This window comes from Phyllostomus discolor, chromosome 13 (assembly GCF_004126475.2).
Source record: "Phyllostomus discolor isolate MPI-MPIP mPhyDis1 chromosome 13, mPhyDis1.pri.v3, whole genome shotgun sequence".
In the NCBI taxonomy this organism is placed as follows: domain Eukaryota; kingdom Metazoa; phylum Chordata; class Mammalia; order Chiroptera; family Phyllostomidae; genus Phyllostomus; species Phyllostomus discolor.
In genome coordinates, this window is record NC_040915.2 from 57,571,333 (window position 1) to 57,591,016 (window position 19,684).

The window sequence follows — 19,684 nt, forward strand, 5'->3', positions numbered from 1 at the left end:
TGTGGGGGCAGGAGGAGGGTGGGGTTCAGCGCCACCTGCACTGGGGCAGGAGGGAAAGTAGTGTGAGGCCCAGGGCAGTCAGCAGAGCACTGGATTTATCCATCGGTCATCGTATGCTCGGTCTCTCGGCTTCCTTGCCACTGGGTAACTAAGACTTTCCAACTAATGTGTCTTCTTCTTTAAGGACAAATTGGCACCCTTTGGGGTGCCTGTTAAGCTACATTATAGATTTTTAGGTATTTCACATGAGCAGAATCTGACCACTGTTTGATGTGACCTACAGCTTAAAGTAATTACATAGACGGGAGAAATTGTGTTTGCCTTAGTAAGACTGCACGATCTGCTTTCATATTTTTCTTTACTGTTCTAGTTTCCTCCTGGCTGGCCGTTGTTCCCTATTTTCTCCCATGACACAGCTGTCAGGTCACCATGGCTGTCAGTGAGGGCGGGGAGACAAAGGAAATAGTGACAGTGACCGTGACGTTGACTTGCTGTGACAACACCACAAGGCATGCAGCCCCTCTGCCCTGCCCTTCCTCAGCTCTGAGACAGGGCACGGCCATGCGTTCGAACGATTCTTCCAGCTTCCAGATCCCAAGATACTCAGAGGATCTCTCATTAAATATTCTGGGTTGGGTGTATTTTTGCCCATGTAAGTCCTGTGAAAATCACCTGTATGTGTATGAGCATTTCTCAAAGCACTGAGGATACTGCTCATTCTTCCTCATGAGGTCCCTGGCAGCCCAGGGAGCAATTTTCTGCTTATGGGACCCCATAGAGCATGGTTCAGACTGCGGCCTCCAGGGTCAGCCAGAACAGGCCAGTTCCAAGGGTTACCAGACAGGGGCCTGGCCCTGGGTGGGTCTGCCCAGGACCAGTCGGTCCTGTGTGGGTTCTTGACTTTGTGTAGGAATGATTTCACAACACGAGTCCAGGTGACTAGGAGCATGCATTTATTAAAGCTGGGGACAAAGAAACAAGGAAGGGCTTAGCACAGAAGAAGCAACAGGAGAGCCTAGGCTGGGCTGCCTTAGATCGCTGGGAAGTCAGAGAAAAGGGGGCTTTGGGGACAGGTTCAGGGGATCAGCCTGGGACACGCTGCCAGCTGCCCATTGCCTGCAGGGGTGTCCAACCCTTGCCTGCAGGCCACATGCGGCCCAGGATGGCTATGAATGCAGCCCAGCACAAAATCGTAGATTACTTAAACCATTTTTTGCTCATCAGTTTTAATGAAAACACTAATGAGTGTTTGTGTATTGAATGTGTAGCCCAAGACAACTCTTCTTCCAGTGTGGCCCAGAGACATCAAAAGGTTGGACACCCCTCCGAGAGTTTAGGAGACGTGCACCTTCGAGGAAAGAAGTGGAGGAAGACGAGGGAGTGGCGAGTGTCTAGTGCCCACAGCGTGGGCCGCACCTCGCAGAGGGAGCACTGTGCCCTGGGTCCTCCTTCTCGAGGCTTTTCTCTCTCTCTCGCTGGCGGGAGTCTTAGGGGAGGTCTCAGGGGAGGGTTTCAGTAGAATGTTCATCCGTTTTCCAGGTGTGCCCTTTCGGGGTCATGGTCTCCACTGATTGGCCAATGACAGGGCAGGGGGTCTTCGGTCACTGCATTTGGCTCTAGCAGCGTCCACCTGGTTCTTGCTGCTCATCCGTAAAAGAGGAAACAGAGCTGTTCTGCTGCAGGGATTTGAATGAGGAAACGCAGGTGACACTGACAGCCAACCTTGCACCTCGCACTCGGTCAGCACTCCATCACTGGTTGCCATTTGCAGCCTTACGATAGTCTTCATTGTGTAGCCAAAAACCCAAGGCCCAGAGCGGCTAAATGCCTTATGTCGCCGGGGACAGTGACTCTTAATGCAATTGCTAAGGGTTAATTCTGTAGGTAGAAGGCATACCCAGTTGCTTCAAAGACCTGGAAAGGACATATGGACCCAACACCATCTTGTCTGAGTCTATGACATGTTATAACAGGTGCTCATTGTATACATGAAAACCTTTAAATTGCTGAAAATTGTTTGCTTCCAGTTCAGTAAGTTACAGTTGATAAATTCTGTTGACTGAGCCTCCTGTGAGGTGGGGGTGTTTTTTTGGTGGGGGGGGGTTGCTTTTTGGGGATGGAACAATGGCTGAACCCAAATGCTGGGGCTCAAAAAGAGTCTGTGGTCCAGTGGGAAAGACATAATCAGGGCAGAGTGAGGTGGGGGCCAAGGCCAAGGAAGGGGCTGGTCCCAGCATGGACTGCCTTGCAGCAACTGTCTGTTCAAGCCAAGATGCCAGTGTGATCAGCAGAGAGAGGGAGGGGAATGGGATGGACCTGCTGGTAGGGACTTGGGGACCACAGAGGGGACGAGCGACGGAGTCGGACATACATTGGGACAGGGTCTGACTGTTGTATTGAGCATGGTCTGGGGAGGTGGGGGTAGGCGCTGAGTGGAAGTAGGAGACCTGAGGGGAAGCTCTGGAACAGTCCTTAGGCATGATGGTGGCTTGTTAGGCCTCCATGGCAGCTGTGTAGGGGGGTGTGGGGGTGTAGGGGGGTGGAGAAGGGAATGGATCCTGGCTGTGCTCTAAGGGTAGAGCTGTCAGGAAGTGTTAGCCAACTTGGAGGTGGGTCTAAGACAGGGAAAGGTCAAAGATGACTCCAAGGTTTCTGTCAGGGGCGAGTAGGAGGATGGCGCTGCCGCTCACTAGCCGAGGTGGGGAAGACTGGGGGAAGGTTGGGGCACGTTGAGGGCTCAGATTTGGAGAGCCGGGCTTTTGATGCCTTTGATGCCCATCAGATGTCCCTTGGAGAAGGCCTGCGAGCAGCTGGACAGGCCTGTTGTGTTCTGGGAGGCCTGGGTGGAGACAGACGTTTGTCCCCAGATGCCCACAACCCTGTGGTAGCGGCGCCAAGGGAGCCCAGCTCCCTGGGGCCCCGCCTGTTGCCTTCCTCCGCGGCAGTGGACGGGTAGCTGCAGGTGGCTGGACACAGGTGCAGCAGCTACTGCAGCAGAATCATAGGTGACCCTGATTTCCTGGAATCATCGTCAGGGCCCCAGCCACCTCCATTTCCCACGTGCCCCTTGGCTCTCAAGGGCAACTTTCCCTTTGAAATGCCGAGCCTGCTGCTGCAGTGGGGCGGCATCTTTGCTCAGACTTTCCCCTTAGCTGTGACGTTTAAATGGGGAGCCCGCCTGGCGCTGGGTTGCCCTGGGGTTCGCTGTGGGAGCGGGGGCGGAGGCCTCACTCGCACTGTTGGGGGAGGAGAAGGGGGCGGCCGCTGTGCTGCTCGTGCTCCGCTTGGCTCCCGCGGCGCCGACGGGGTTAACGGGCTCGTTCACCGGGTGGCGGGCGGCAGTGGTGCATTGTGGTAACGCAGCGCTGGGACCCACGAGTGCCCGCCGCCTCCGCCGGGCGGCCCACCGAGCTGTGCATCTGTGCGAGTCCCCCAGCCTGAAGCCATGTAGCGCCCGACTGCTCGGAGGCCGCCCCGCGGCGGGGATGAAGGGACGCGGCTGCTGGGAGACGGCCTCCGTGCGCTCCTTCTGCAGCTCCGGCTGCCTGAATAAATTTAAGAAGGGTTAGTGTCGCCCCGCTTCCGCCCCGAGGCCCAGCTCCCCGCGCATTCCGGGTGCCGAGCTTGCTGCATGATTAATCCACGCGAGCTTCTGATATCACTCCCTCGTGGCGTGGGGAGTGCGGGGAGCCTCGGGGAACCCCTGTCCTGGTATCTCCCGCTGCGCGCTCTGGTTTCCCTTTAAGCGCAGGGCATTGTGGAGAGGGTGCTGCCCCTATAGACGTGTCTGTCTGATTCACTTCTGCAGAAAGGAACCGAAATATAATCCAGAGCTTTCTTAAAAGAAGGGGGAAGCAGCAGTCCATGTTTAATCCACCCATGAGTCTGCTTGGGCCCCGCATGTCCTGGAGCCTGGGCAGGATGGCTGCTTTGGCCACAGCGGCTTTGTCCTGGGGCTACCTGAGATGTCAGCTGTGCTCCGTGCATGGCGCAGCCCCCTCCCCTTTGCCCTTTGAGCAAGCTGCGACCGACCAGGAGAGTCACTGTAAGTGGCCTCCAGGGTTTGAGCAATGGCCAGCCCTGAGGATGCCCTCCTGAGGGAGAGTGGTCCAGAATGACAGCCTCAGGGTGTGCAGGCACGATTGATTGCCTGAGAGCCCCTTGTCAGCATTTGGGGAGTAGGGGGTGGGGCTTAGCTGTTGGTTAAAGCAAACTCATTAAGCACTGGCTTAAAATTCCTGATGCTTGAAACCTTCATTACTGGAGATTTTGCATGAGTGAAACTCACTGTGTTTACCTTAATGAGTGTTTCTATTATAATTTGAAAGTCTAGGGGAAAATTAGGGTTCTTTGACCCGTAGACCTAAAACACAGAGACCGTTCATTTTACTTACCACTAATTTATTAAAAGCAGCTTCTTTTAGACATTAACGCCCTCTGATCTGTAATAAAACTTGTAATTAGCTTTGCCTGCTGACAAACTTTAGCTAGTCAGTTGTGCTAGCGATAGCTCCCTAAGGCCCTGGCCCAGTGCAGGCGCCCTTGAAGTTGCAGAGTCCAGGGCCGAGGCCTCGGCCCTGGAGTCAGGTTTAACCATGCAGACTCTCCTGAAAAAGCCATCTGAAGTCTTAGGGTGTTTGTAATTGCAAACCCTGGAAATTTATTTCATGGGAGGCTGGTCCTATAGCTCTGTCTTAAGAACCCTTTAAAGAAACTTGCAAGTGAATTTTGTCCCAGGTATGATTGGCTATGATTTCCAGTTCTCATGTGGGACATAGTGCCACTTCTAGTGCAGTTATGTTCCTTATGCAAAGTTTAAATGACGTCCCTGTCGTTTGGATGGATTTATTCTGAGGGTGAAGCTTGGAGTTAGAAAATAGGAAAGGAAAGAACTGAAAGTATGCATCAGTTGGGCATTAAAAGGCTTCTCTTCTTTCGTCCTGCCGGATGGTTTCCCCGGCTGCTGTTCTCTTGAAGATTTGCCACGGACAAGAAGCATGGGGCCTGGTGTCTCTGTATTTTCTGCCTGGTTATGGGGGGGATGCCCACCTTTGCCAGGTGGGACCAAAGCAGTTGCACCTCAAGAATGGTGACACGGCAGCCAATTTGATTGCCAGACCCTGCGTGCCAGGCCTGCCTTCCTACCCTTCTTGTCACTGTCCCTTGTGCACAGTGGGTCTGGGGACGAGGGATTCAAGGAGGAGGTGTGTTGGGCCTAGTGCTCAGAAAAGGGCCCGGAGCAGAGCTTGCTGCGCTGGCAGGAGGAGGCCCAGGGCCATCGCAGTGGTCAGTCGTAGCAAGGACTCAGCCTTGATGTCGGAGGCCCTGGGGTGGTCTATAGAGTGTCTCCCTTGGGCGCCTTGTGTGAAGGTGGGCCTAGGAGGTCCAGAATGGAGGAGTTCTCAGGAGAAACTGGAAGTCTCTCAGTGTTTAAATGTTGTCCAAAATGCATATTTTAAACACTCGGGCAGGACAATGCCTATACACCTGGGCAGCTAAAGAGCGAGAGAGGCTGCAGGTGGCCTGGCTAGCTGTCAGCTTTGGGAGGTGGGAGCCTCCTGGCCCCTCACACTGTGGGTGTGGCAGGCATGGGGGTGGGGCCTACGTCCCCAGCATGCAAATGGGGTGCGACTGGCCTCCTCTTACCAGACACCTCAAAAGGTATTGAAATGAGAAGTCTCTCCAAACAAATTTCCCCTTAAAACAGGGTCCCAGTGAAACTGTATCACACTCCTGAGCCCTCCTTCGTGCAGGTTGAAGGGGAGCTGGGCTTGCAGCCTGGGGACTGAAGTCCAGCCAGTGACCATCTCAATGGCAGGACAGCACTGGGGCTTGACCAAGGTCCATCACATGGGCTGGTACTCTGGAGGTCCCGTAGCGTAGCTGAGACATTAGGGGACTTGGGTTCTTGTCCTGGCAGCCTCCAGGTTGTGTGGCTGTGAGAAAAATCCCTGCCCCATTGTGGGCCTCAGCTGCCCCCACCCCCACAAATGAGAGGAGGGTGGGTTGAGAAGGACTGGCCTCCGCCCTGCTCTCAGGCCTGGGGACAGGCCTGTTGATACCAGCCTGCTCCTCAGTGGGCAGTGGCATGTTCACATTGCTCCTCAGCCACTTGCCTCAGTCAGCTAGCCTCTTAGCCTTTTAGAGCCTCAACCTCCTCATCTAGAAGATGGTAGTAAGCCTACTTAGCTGGCTGGAAGGTTGACGGGATAATATGTATATCTAAAGCTGCTAATTAATCAGTCTGTCTCTCCGTGTGTCTGTCTGTCTGTCTGTCTGTCTGTCTCTCTCTCTCTCCCCCACTGCTTCAAACAGAGCCAGGCACCACAAATGGGGAAATGCCCATTTGGGCCTTTTGTAAGCTCTGAATTTGCCCCTTGGCAGCTCACTGCTTGGCGTGTGTGTGTGTGTGTGTGTGTGTGTGCATGTGCACGCACACACATGCACACAGATGTGTATAGGACCTCTGCATCTTTTCTGGTCAGAATGTAAAGCTCTGAAATTGCAGGTGATAGGGACCCCTCACCCTGGCCTTACCAGAGGTCAGGGTCAGGTGGCCTTGGGCATCCCTGCTCATGGCAGTGCTAAGGTCGCCACTTTCTCATTGGGGACCTCAAAGAGCTCCTGCGTGCCCACCAGCCAGCCCCCATCTTCCGACTGGCAGCACTTTTTGTTGTGTAGGTTGCTGAACTGAGCTTGGCAGGGAAACCAGAGGGATCAGGGATGTGAGTGCCAGGTACTTGAATGATCTGAGGGCTTGTTTTGAGGGGTTTTTGTGTGTGTGTGTGTGGGGGGGGGTATTTCCCCATCTTTGAGGCTTGGAACAGGCGCCGTTCTCAGAGAAGGAGCCTCACAGAACTTCAGCAGAGACTTGGGTGTAGTGTCCTTCAAAAATTTACAGGTAGGGTCCTTTTGGGCCTGGCTTGCCAAGGTATCTGCTGTCACATTCCCTGCTGTTGGCATCTGCTGGGGTCCTTGGGAAGAAGGACCAAGACCTGAAGTGAGGGACTGGCTCTCTGCTCTAATCACCTTCTGTGGATGTGCGGAGAGTAGCCTTCTGGTGCCAGGGGATTAGCACCTGCCACCTCACCAGGCCTGGTGTCAAAGTACTCTGCCCATTTGACCAAATGTCCTTGCCTATTCCTCCCATTTTAATCAAATCCATCCTTGCAGGCCCAGTGACCATTTCAGCTCCTCCTGAAGCTTTCTGTACTCCCAAGGCTGGTGGTGACCCCTTTCCTCAGGCCTCTCCTGGCCTCCCTTCTGCAGCAGCCTGGGTTGTTTGAACGCAAGTTCTCTCTTCTGCGGCCGTAGACCCCCACAGGTGGAGGCCAGGTCTCACCTGTGTCTGTGATGTGCCCCAACCACCACCTCCAGCACTCAGCATTTTTGCATAATTGCCATTCCATAACCAACCTACCTGTGTAGACATGAACAGAGGGAAGGGCCATCTGAGGACAAGTGGCAAGCACATGCTTGGCTGGTGTTTTTCCCTTCCAGCTGGGGTTTCTCCTGATTCACTGGGACTCTTCCCAACTCAGGATTGGAGCAATGGATGGAGTCTGTCCTGTCTCTCCTCTGTGGTCCCATTATCATGAATGGCTCCCTTGGGACAACTGGAGAAGCTCCGAGATGTGGGAGGTGGAGGCTCTTAGGTAAACCAGGGCATCTCAAAGAGTTTTCTGGAGGAGGTGACACCCAGCTGGGTGTTAGAGGATGAGGATGAGTAGGCAGGTGGAGGACAGGGGCAGACAGGTGCTCAGTTAGGTTTGAGTGAAGTATCAAGACCTCATGACAGGTGAGAGGTGGGAGGGGGCCCCCCTGGTGGGTTGGATCATAAAGGACAGGCGAGCGGGAAGGGGCTTGAGCTCCGTCGGCTCGGAGGCGATGTGTGGCTAATGGAAAGGAGGCTTCAGGGCAGCACCTACCTCGTTCAGCCCTCCCTGCACCGAGGGAAGGGAAGGGCATCTCGCCTCACGAGAGTTCAGTTACTTGGTGTCATACCTGGGTGTATGACAGTCTCTGATAGACATGTCTCCTGGTGGATCCTCTGTCTGCTTGCCTGTCGGGTTCTACAGGTAAGAATTCCACTTGGTGAATTAACCCGGCAGCAGTACTGTATAAGAGCCCCACCTCTTCCTGGCACATGGCAGCTGCACATTATTATTATTATCATCATCATCATCATTATTATCATCCCTTTGTGGATCTCGCCCACTACACTTGTGTGCGTATGTGTCGTTTCACACGGAGGCACCTGTTGGCAGAGCGGTGTTTTACCACTGTGGTTTTCACAGAGGCTGAGGACAGTTTTGGCGAGCCAGCCTGCCGAGGCAGCCATGGGCTCTTGTGCCCGGCACAAGTCTGGACTCCGGAGCCAGGCGAGGCTGCCTTGGAGCATGCACCCCTTGGCACACCTAAGGGGCTTCATCAGTGGCTGCGAGTAAGTCGATGGTAGCCATGTCATTCTACAGAACGGGCAACTGTGCTAAAGGGAAAGAGAGGTGACTTTGCTAAGACCCCACAGGCAAAGGTGGGGCCGGAGCCTGCACGCTCTGCCAGCACTGACCACGGGCGGGGAAGTCCGCAGACGGGACGTATGCCAGACTCTCAAGGAGCCTGGCTGAACGGAGGCCACAGTGGGTGGGGCCGGGAGCTCAATTTATGGGGCAGAACCTGGGGCATGTTGAGCATGGTGATTTGGGGGGATTTCTTGTGGAAAGAGGCTAAATACCGGGGGGAAGTTTCAAGTATCTTGATGATTTGAGTCAGAATGAGGAATGAAGAGCAGTAAGTACATGGTAAGAGAAGTCAGAAGTTCAGTCTCCTCTGTTTAGCAGAACATCTGGCCAGTCGTTCATTCTGTGCTAAGAACTGTCCCGGCAGCTGTGTTGGGTACACGGCATCCGCAGCCAGGTGTCAGGAACGCAGAGGGGCTACAGCCTAGCCAGCATCCTTCTGATCTCCCCACATCAGTGAACAGATGACAGGGCATGACCCTGGCTGGCCAGACTCGGAGCCCAGGAGGTACTGGTCACACCACGGAGAGAAGATTGGAGAAGGTAGACGCACTCTAAGGTGCACAGGAGGCCACGAGCTCTGAGGAAAGGCACCGCCAGAGGGCAGAGAGGCAGGCATGGAGCCCGGCATAGGGGGCCCTCTGAGGCCAGTATCTAAGGGGGTAGGTTGGGTGGGCTACATGCAGGTGTGTCCTAGGTTAAGGGAGCAGCGTGTTGGAGGCGCTGAGGAGGACCGCACACATACAGGCATGAGGGTGTCCCTGTGTGTGGGCAGGCGGACAGGTAGGGGGAGTGGAGAGCTACATGCAAGAGAAAGGGGGCGGAGGGGAGGGAGACGTGGGCGGAGCAGGCCTCCCCTGGCCCCCCTACCGCCCTGCTCCCCTGCCCCCGTCGCCCCAGTGCTTCGGATTAGCTGTGCTGTAGCTCACCTCTGCATAGAGGCTTCATGTCTGTGCCAGCTCTGGGCCTCTGGGCTGCAAGTGGACCACCGTGCTGGACTGTGCGGGCTGATGGAGGAAAGGGGGTCGTGGTCAGGAGTGACCTCTGCCTTGGGGGCGGCAGAGAATGGGAGCTGGCTGTGTACTCGTGGCCATTTTCTCAAACAACAGCATGCCAGTGAGGAGGATATTAGCAGCGTGGGGGTGACGAGGCTGTGACAGGCCCTGGGCTGCCTCTGGCAGGGATCTGTTGCTACCAGTAGCCCCGAGGAACCCGGAGAACGCAGTGCACTCTGTCGGGGGCCCGCTCATGTGCTCACAGGCTGCCGTGCAGGGCGGTGATGCGCCCACTTGGCCCCCGTCTTTAGAAAAGGGCATTCCTTCCTCAAGACCCTTTGCTCCTGACCAATGTTTAGATCAATCAGGCTGTTGCATATGGTTGAGCAGGTTGCGCCTGGCACATGTCTAGGAAGCACATTTCACAATAGACACTGTAGATTTGTTCTTAATCATGTGTCAAACAAGTGAAAGAAGAGAATATTGCTCTGACAGAGTCAGTATATTACCACAGTTTCAGCAGAGGTGGGAGCAGAGAGTGGTGGGTCCGGAGGACTATCAGTGACCTCTGTGGCCTCCAGGCGGAGAGAGAGGGGGCTGCCCATGTGCCAGGCTAGGAGATGTGACCCTGCAGGGGACTCAGCACAGGCCAAGGTGGGAGCGGGACATGGAGAGGCTCTGCGAAGCTGGGAGGGGAGGCCCCAGGATGGTGAGGAAAACTGGGGAGAGGGGCCTCTGAGCCACTGGGGAGAAAGCGGCAGCCAGAGGCTGGCAGGACAGAGTCAGTCAGGCTCAAGCCCCAGGCCCCTCCTGCCTGGGACTGACAGACAGCCTTGCTCCCCGGACATCTCCCTCTGACCTCGTCAAGGAGTGTCACACAGCATGCAGCACCACCCTCCGTGGATGTGAGTCATTCCCCTGACACCTGGTTTTCCTGTAAAGTGGCAGTCAGCTCAGACCGGCAGCAGCATCTGATCAAATAGATGAGCAATATGAATAAAGATGAAGCTAGGGGCTTCGGGCTGCCAGAGATAGATTTCCTTTTATGAACTGCTTCCCTCTGACGTGTGTGTTGAAATGAGGCCTGACGCACATCTTCAGAAATAGTAGCTGCTCGGGCTGAGCGCTGTGGGGAGGTGGAAGGAAGCCACAGACTCGGGGAACAGAGCCCCACCCGGGCAGTGCCCTTGGGCGGCCCTCGGGGCCTGGCATGCCCAGCATCCTGGCTGTAGGTGGGAGCTGGTTAGAAGACAGATGTTTTTCCTGAAAGGCTAGAACTGACAGCCAGCCAAGCCCCCTGGGGACACCCCTCCACCCGGGATATTTTTATTTCAGAAGCAGAACAGTGTGTGTGGGGTGGGGCCCCTAGAACATTTGGCAGCTGCTCATCTGCCTGTTGGAATTCCTGGCCCAAGCCCACCCTCACCTTCCCCCAACACGCACGTGCACACGCACACGCACATGCTTTGCCCTTGGCCAAACTGGGAGGTTCATCCGGGCAGTCCTCTGCCCCTCCATGTAACCATCCTCTAGTTGTAAGGGTTATTTAGTGAAGGCAGCAATTCCAGATGTTTAAGATCATGGTGTTTCCGTAGCTCCATTGCCCCTTGTGCTACTGTTTTTAGGTCTCTATTCCTAGTCTGCATTTTTCCTTTATGTGAGCATCCTTTCTACATCATTGGGATAAAAAAAATTTGCCATCTTCATATGACTGTGTGTCTTACGCACTTCCCCACGTTCCTGTGGGCTCATTATGTGTCTGTGCGACGGCTGGGGAGCGCCGTCTCCTTCTGTCAGCCACTTCGGTCCCTCTAGATTGTCGGAGCCCAGCTGCGGCCTGAGCATCTTTGACGTGCACCGTTTTTCTTTGTTGTTTCTTTCTGGGACAAATTCCCAAGTGTGTGATCACTGAGTCAAGGATGTGACTTCTTCCCTGTGGCACCCTCTGGCTGAAGTGTCCTGGTCCGTGACGCTCTCGGGGCTGGGTGTGGACACCTGCCCAGCATCAGACTCCATCGTCCCGAGAGGGACTTTTGACCAGGCATAAAGTTGTGCCTTGTTAGTGTTTCCACTTGCATTTGACTAATCAGAAAAGGATGAATTTCCTGCCCAAGTTCAGTTATTATTTGTAGTTTCCCTTCCATTGCCCATCAGCTGCATCTTCTCCTGCCCTCATGTGGAAACCCAAGGGAAGTGTTAGGAATGTTGTTGGTTTATGTTGGATCTGGCTGGAACCCAAGCCAGACGGGACTTCTCGGAACCCTGGCACTGCTGCACTGTGCTGGTGGGGAGGGCTTGGATGAGTGAGCGGTCCCTGGGACTCTCATTCCCTAGCAGGATCCACCGGGGTCCTGGTTCAAAAAGTAAGGATTTTAAGACAGAGACAGCTGAGTAGTAAGCCAAGTGTGGGGCCCCTCTGACTTCAGCCCCCGGTGACATCACAGGTCACGTGCCTGGGACGCCCACACTCCCCCATCCCCTGCAGCCATCTGGTTGGAAGTGGAGTTAGAGAGTGGCTGCCCGGCTGCGCTCAGTCCACGTCTTAGCTTTCCCCCAGGACCCTTCCAGATCCGGGCGTGGACCAGCTGCTGGTGGGCTGCTTGTGACCACCAGAGGCCAGTGTACCTGCTGCCCTTGACCAGTGTTGGCTGTGCACCCTCCCTGGTGTTCTCAGCCCTGACCATTTCCGTGTCCACATTCCCCCACCCAACGCCTGGCAGCTCTTACTGGTCGGGAGCTGGCCCTTCCGCTCCTCTCTGCCCACTCACGCTGGGCGGGACAGGAAGCATCTCACCCATGTTTCTCTTACCTCCCCCTTCCCAAACTTCCGATTGCTTTTTTAAAAATATAGTTTTATCACAGTCATTTTGTAGGGAAGGTGTACTGTTTAGGGTTTTTTTTTTTTCTTTTAGTTAAAATAAAAATTAAACTGCATTTTTAGGACCTTTTTTTCTTTGAACATTGCGTTTCTGAGATATGTCTATGCTCTTGGGTGTAGCTGTTGTTCCTTCGTTTCCACTGCTTCTAATATTTTGTGTGGCCGTATTTACAGCTCACTCACCATTCTCTGTCGGTGGACATTAGCTGTGTTTCCGATGCTTAGCAGTAATGAACTCTGCTGCAATATGAACGTTACTGTACACATTTCCAGGCACACGTGTACAGAAGTTTGCCAGGGGTGTCCCCCGGAGGGCCATTTCTGGCCACGGGGCCTATGGGTGACGAGCTGTAAAAGACAACACCACATCGTTTCCCGAGCAGCTGCACTGCTTTCCACCGTCAGCGGGCGAGTTCCCTGTGATGGCCGTGTCTCCAGCACCGGGTCCTGAACCACATGTCCTTGCAAGTCTAATGCCCCTGGAATGGCGTTTTTCTGCAATCTTAATTTTCCTGATATCAAAATACTGTAGTATGAGCATTTTATTGTTGAGTGTGTTTCTCCTTTGCGAAATGCACTTTTCTGTTGGGTGCTTTGTCTTTTTTCTTCTGTTTTTCTTCTGTATCTTTTTATGATATGAATATCTATACTATTTGTCAGCTGTAAGCTTTTAGTTTGTATTGTTTTATCAGTTTATTTATGATGCCTTTTGGTGAACATGTTACTTTTTAAAAAGTAGCTTTATTGAAATATAATTTATGTACTGTAAAAGTTGCTCATATAAAGGGTACATGTAGTTCACTCTTGCAGTAGAATCACAGATGTGCAACCATCACCACAGCCTCATTATAGCCCATTTCTGTCCCTCCGAAAAGAAACCATGTGCCCGTAATCAGTCAGTCCCATCCCTCCTCCCTCCACCAGCCAACCTCTGACTTTAAGCAATCACCGATCTATCTCTTGTTGCTATAGATGCGCCTACTCTGGATATTTTGTAAGAACGAACCTCTATAATGTGTGGCCTTTTGGGTCAGGTTTCTTTCACTTAATGTTTTCAGGGTTTGTCCAAGTTGCAGCGTGCATCGGTGCCTCATTTCTCTTTACTTCTGTGTAATATTCCATTGTATGGTTATACCACATTTCATTGATCTGTTCATCAGTTAATGGGCATTCAAGTCCTTTCAGCTATCACGAACAATGCTGCTGTGAACATTCGTGGATAAGTTTTTGTGTGGACACATGTTTTCATTTGGATAGACACCTAGGAGTGGGATTGCTGGGTCCTGTGGTCTACCTTTCAAAGGAACTGCCAACCATTTCCATAGCATTTTGCATTACTGCAGGCAGCAGTGTATTAAGGTTCTGATTTCTCCACATCCTGGCCAACACTTGTTATTTCTGTATTATTATTATTATTATTATTATTGCCACACTAGTGGATGTGAAGTAGTATCTCATTGTAGTTTTGATTTGCATTTCCTTAATGACTAGTAATGTTGGGTACTTTTTCACGTGCTTATTGACCATTTCTCTGTCTTCTTTGGAGAAATGTCTATTTAAATCCTTTGTCTATTTTTGAGTTACTTATTTTTTTATAATTGTGTGAGCTCTTTCTATATTCTGGACACTTGGAAGGACCATTAATGGAAACTGATCAGTGAATGCAGAAAAATCAACTAATACTGAAATCTCTAAGGGAAGTAGCCAAACCTAACCCTAACCCCAAACTTAGTTATGTTTTCTGTGATTACATTAAATAAGTTAAATCTCATATCCCCTAGAAATTAGTTTGCCTGGTTATTTATTAGTGTATTCAGAGTTCTTAGTTTTTTATACTTGATTTGAATTTTTCTCAGCATGAAGTTTATTAAAGAACATTAGAATATAATAAAAATTACTATTTAATATTTCAGCAACAATTTTATAATTGAATCAAATGATTACAAAGTATTCTAATTTCTCATATACCTAGTTAATGTCTAAATAGCCATAAATCTTGATGTCTAACTTCTAACATCTCCAGATTTCTGTAACTACATTAAACAAACATATGGATTAGAAGAAAACTTGACATTTGTCTTTCCAAAAGAGAGGCACTGGGCGGAAAAATAAAGCACACTCGACTGTCTCCTGCAGTGGAAACTCCCTCTCTTGGCTTTTTTTTTTTTTTTTTTTTTTTTTTTGGTTACAAGGCATCTAGATGTGCTTTATAATGATAAATGTTGATTTTTCTAACAGTTTATAATAGCCTGTCTGCTAACACCAAGGAAAACTTGACTTTTTCTGTAGTGTGCCCTGTAAATCATAATAAAACAACATGAGAGCACTAAAACAAAGCTTTTAGTTTAATTTTTTTCCATTTTTATTGTTTCCTGTTTCATTGATTTCTGCTCTTTATAATTTTATTTCTTCTATTCATTCTGAATATAATTTGCTCTTCTCTTTGGAGCTCCTTAAGGTAGAATCTTAGATCATTAATTAAACCCTTCTTTTATCTAGAATAAGCATTTAAAGCTATGCATTACCCTCGAAGTGCCACTTTAGCTGCATCCCATAAATTTGGATCTGTTGTATTTTCTCTATAATTTATTTCAAAATGTTTCTAACTCCCCTTATGATTTAGTTGACCCATTAGTTATTTCAAAGTATGTAGCTTCATTTCCATGTATTTGAGCATTTTTTTATCTTCTTGTTATTGCTTTCTAGTTTAATTCTGTGGTAGCCAGAGAATGTGCATTTTATCATTTTAAATTTGAGAGTGATTTATGGCCCATTATATGCTCTGTCTTGGTATTTCATGTATTGTTGAAAAGAATGTATTCTGACATTGTTTTGTATAGTGTTCTATAAATGTCAATGAGGTCAAGTTAATTGATAAAGGATGCTTGAAGATTCACATCTTCTACATCCTCATTTCTTTTGTCTATTTCTATCAGTTGCTGAGAGAGTATTGAAATCTCTAACTATAAGTGTGCAGATTTCTTGTTCTCCATTCATTTCTGCTTTGCTTCATGTACTTTCAAGCTCTGTTATGAGGTACATGCACATTCAGGAATTTGTGTCATCTTGATGAATGGGCTTCTTTTGTCATTATGAAATTTTTCTCTTTATCTCTGTCCCCAGGCCTCCTCTCGAATGTTAAGGCCAGTGCAGCTTTCTTGCAATTGCTTTGGCCCGTGTTTCTTTTTCTAATGTTTTTCTCTTAAGCCATTGGTATCTTTATATTTACAGTGTGTTTCATGTAGAAAGCATATGGTTGGTTATTTTGTCTATGCCTTTATATTTAAAGGGATTTTATTGTAGATAGAATATGAGTCTTGCTTTGCTTTTTAATCTACTCTAATAGTTTCTGACTTTTAGATTGTTGAGACCATTTTAAGTTAATATAACTATTGATATGGTTGGGTTTAAATCTACCATTTGCTATTTGTTTGGTCCAGTCTAGTTTGTTTTTGTTTGTTGTTCTTCTTTTGTTTTTGTTTTTGTATGTGTGTTTTCTCTTTTCCTGACATCTGGGGTATTATTTTTAGTATTTGACGACCTTTCCTTTATTAGCTCATAACTATACAGCTTTCTTTTCTTAGTGGTTGTCAGGGTTCACACCACACATCTTTGGCTTATCACAGTCTCCCTTCAAATCATTTCACACCATTTCAGCTGCAATGTAAGTGCCCTACAGTGATGCCATTCCATTGCCTCCCACCCTTTCTGCTGCGTCCTGTTTTACTGTTGAAGGTGATATAAACCCTCCAACACACTTTTGTCTTGCCCTGTTTAGTCAGTTATCTTTAAGTGAAATTTTAAAGTGAGAAAACCAGCATCTTTTGTATTTACTCACATACTTATCTTTTCCAGCACTCTTTATCCCTTTGTCTGGACCTGAGTTTCCATTTGGTATCATTTTCTTTCAGCTTGAAGAACCTCCTTCAGGTAGCCGCAATTCCTTCAGGTTTTATTAGCCCGAACACATCTTTATTTTACCTTCATATATTTTTAAAAAATTTAAATTATATTTATGATAATAAATCCAAAAGTAAAACTTGATGTCTGTCAAATAACAATACTTTTAAAAAACAAATCTGATATGGCTGCTAAACAAAACTATGAACAGTATTTTTAGATCAGAACCATTACATTTCTAGATTGAAGTAAGCCATAGTCACAATTTAACAATTTTTATTGAATTTAACAGAACAAAAGCTACAGTTTCCACCAATGGAAAATAAGACAATTCTATTTCACAGATATTGTAGTCGGTAATAACCTCTTCTGTGCCTCCCCAGGATGTTCCAATATAAACAAACCTACCCTTTAAGTAGAAAGGACCAAGCATCAATTGTAAACAAAATGGAAGGTTACCACATTGAGGTCATACCATATATAGTCAGCTACCAAGAAAATTAAATAGGTTTATCTGAAACTTAGCAAAAGAGTAATTTCTCATTTCATTAACCAGTGAAAATAGTCTTCATTTATACACACTCTCATTTATAATAGGAAACAGATGTGAATGGTGAATACTCAGTAAATAGGTCTCCATAATTGCACCCCAAATGCATTCATGACTTAACAATGGAAAGATTTTCTAAACAGATCTGCTCTTCAATAGAACTTCGTGAAATACTAAAGTTCTTTCATGGACCGATCATGTAGCAAGTAATGAAGAGCACCTTACCTACTTTACCTAGATTAGTAGTATCCTAGCTATAACTTGGTCACCTCTCCACATTTGAGACTGTCACAGCAGGAAATTGCAGGCATTTGTTCATTTCAGTTGGGTAAAACAGAGAGATTCCTGGGACAATGGAAGGTAGTACAGTTGGCCATCAGATGTTTTTCCCCAAGGGTCCTGGCCGTCTGGAGTCTAGTCTTCATGTGACCTTAGGGCTTTCTATGTCCCCACCCACCGTGTTGTACACCAACTCCCATTGGTCTGAAGTTGTTCGCATGGCTAGGCAAAGCATCTTATTCTAACATTTATTTCTACCTCATTTCTTCCAGTTATTAAAGAGTCTTTGCTTAAGATAAAAGGAAAGCCCTGGCTGGTGTGGCTCAGTGGACTGAGTGCCTGCCTGCAAAACAAAGGGTCGTTGGTTTGATTCCCAGTCAGGGCACATATCTAGGTTGTGGGCCAGGTGCCCAGTAGGGGGCATGGGAGAGGCAGCTGCACGTTGATATTTCCTCTTTCTCCTCTCCCTCTCTAAAAATAAGTGAATAAAATCTTAAAAAAAAAAAAAAAGACAAACATTTAACTAGGGCTTATGGTAGTTATAATTTGAGTTGCTTCTATTTTGTTCTCTTTATTTTTTGTTGGTTGTTTTAAAAATGTAAGCCAAGATTCTCAAAAAACAATCAACAATCCTGTGGAAAATGTAAATGATACATTTACATTTATCTTAAATTAATCTTTTAAGATACAATGTACTGAGGTTAAAGTAGAAATAGGAGAATGATTTAAAATGTGTTTTAATTTTATTTGAAAGTATGAAAGATTAAATTTCTCTGAGTCTTAACAACAATGATATTTAGCAAAGAAAAAATTTAAAACCTGAGGAAGCCTTAATTTATTTAATTTCATAGATTTTTTTTCTAGTGATATTGTATAATTGTCAGTGGAAATTTTTTTAAATTTCAGAAATTCAAATCATAGTCATTAAACTACTGGGTAAAAATCCCAATAATAATCTAAATTCCGAAGCTAATGAACACAGAATAAAAGTCAACCGCATTGGTGCTTTTGAGCAAAAGCAAACGCAAGAGAGAGCGCAGCCTGCGGAAGGATGCTGACCGAGGTGCCTGGGCTGCGTGAGCGCGTCACGTAAACATGCGTCCGTGCCTTCGTTTTTGCGCAGCACGTGAATACAGAGATTTAAAACGACTTTGAATTCAAAAGAAACTGAAACCTTTACTCCACACTTTTCTTCTGTAGTACTTCATTGCTCGATGTTTGGTGCAATTTTCGAGAAAGATGTTTCAGATACACCAACTCATGCTAGCTTGGTCAGAGTCATCTACAAAAAAAAAAAGAAAAGAAAAATACCCTCTCACCTTTCAACAGAACACAGAAAGCCATCCAGTCTGTCAAGGTAGAAACTCTCTGGAATTTCTTAAAGCACTGGGCAGTACAGCGTGGCAGAAGAAGGCGTGCCATATACACAGTGTTCAGGCATTCTGTAATACACGGTGTTCTTAGTGTGAATGGGTGCACCTCGTCCATGTGCGCACACGAAACGTTCCGGAAGCAGGGGAAGTGACCAACGCGCCGGCCCTGTAGATCACACTTCAGCACGTCTCCGTCACAGTCCATCCTGCTCCGTGGAGGGGGCCCGGGTGCCAGCAGGTCCTGTGTGACCCTGTGGTAGTTCCACAGTGAGATCAGGGCCGGCTTCATCTGCCGCTCCTTGAAGCAGCACATCAGCTTGGTCTTGTGCTGGGGTTGGGGCTGTAGCGCTACGCACTGTGCCTTCCATTTGTTGTGTTTGAACATCCAGCGTTTCAAATTGGTGTGCAAGTGTGTCCAGCAGGGCAGAATCCTTTCGAGGTTCCTGCTCCTCGGTGTGGCATCGGTAGACTTAACTGTGCCCGCCGTGGACCCGGTCACCACTCCCCTTGTCACGGCAGTTTGAGCTCGGGCTGCCGAGGCGTCCACCCTCACGCTCGTTCCCAAGAAGTTAATGGCGTGGTTCTCCTGGCGGACTGCATTTTCAGCGTGTGTTCCTGCCACTTCTGTGTTGCCTTTCTGAATGGCCTGCTTCGTCTTGACCTTTTCTGCCTTTTCTTTACTGTGTTTCTTGGCATTCCTATTAAGCTCCTTTCCAACAAATTTCCGGTTAAATAGGCACTTCTCCACACTCGACCTTGTCCCACGACTCCCAGGAGGCCACAGCCTGGGGCAGCAGCACAGGTTTGATGTGGGGGCGCTCAGTTCCATCCTAGTCCCGACCTGCGGCCTGCGGCTGGCTGCAGACCTGGGGGCACAGCCTGTTTCTGCACATTGCCGGCTCTAGTTTTCCTTTATTGTGAAGGGCATTTTTCTTTATGAGATATAAAGTTCTACGGGGTCGGGGGGGATGGTTCACCACTGTAAGAAGTTGTTCTTTTGTCTCCTGGATTGCGTGCTCACTGCCCCCGCATCCTGTCTCAGGGCCCCAGTAGCCAAAGTCCAGAGTGAGACCTCGCCCCCCAGAACCTGGGCGCCCCCAATATTTCGGGGGGGGGGGGGGGCGGAAGTGGTAACCAGGGCACAGGGGTGTGATGACCCTGCAGGGGACATGTCTGGCAGAGTGCCTAAG

General features: G+C 49.1%; 2 protein-coding genes across 7 annotated transcripts in view; one reads left to right on the plus strand and one right to left on the minus strand.

Annotated features, from left to right (window-relative positions):
• OSBP2 (oxysterol binding protein 2) overlaps positions 1-19,684 on the plus strand; it is a 130,599-nt gene that overhangs the window by 68,083 nt on the left and 42,832 nt on the right. Inside the window, exon 1 of one of the 6 annotated variants that reach the window (XM_028528441.2) lies at positions 3,383-3,564. The exons of 4 other annotated variants lie outside the window; for them this stretch is intronic. In XM_028528441.2, the coding sequence (XP_028384242.1) occupies positions 3,486-3,564 (79 nt within the window). In that variant the 5' untranslated portion in view covers positions 3,383-3,485. Of the gene's footprint in view, positions 1-3,382; positions 3,565-19,684 lie in introns of those variants that run through there. One more of the 6 variants, XM_036014466.1, reaches the window with a different exon arrangement.
• On the minus strand, positions 18,641-19,323 carry LOC114509308 (charged multivesicular body protein 1b-2-like). Its single transcript, XM_036014433.1, is given in 2 exon segments — positions 18,641-18,924; positions 18,927-19,323. Coding segments are annotated over 2 exon segments (633 nt in total). The 3' UTR covers positions 18,641-18,688.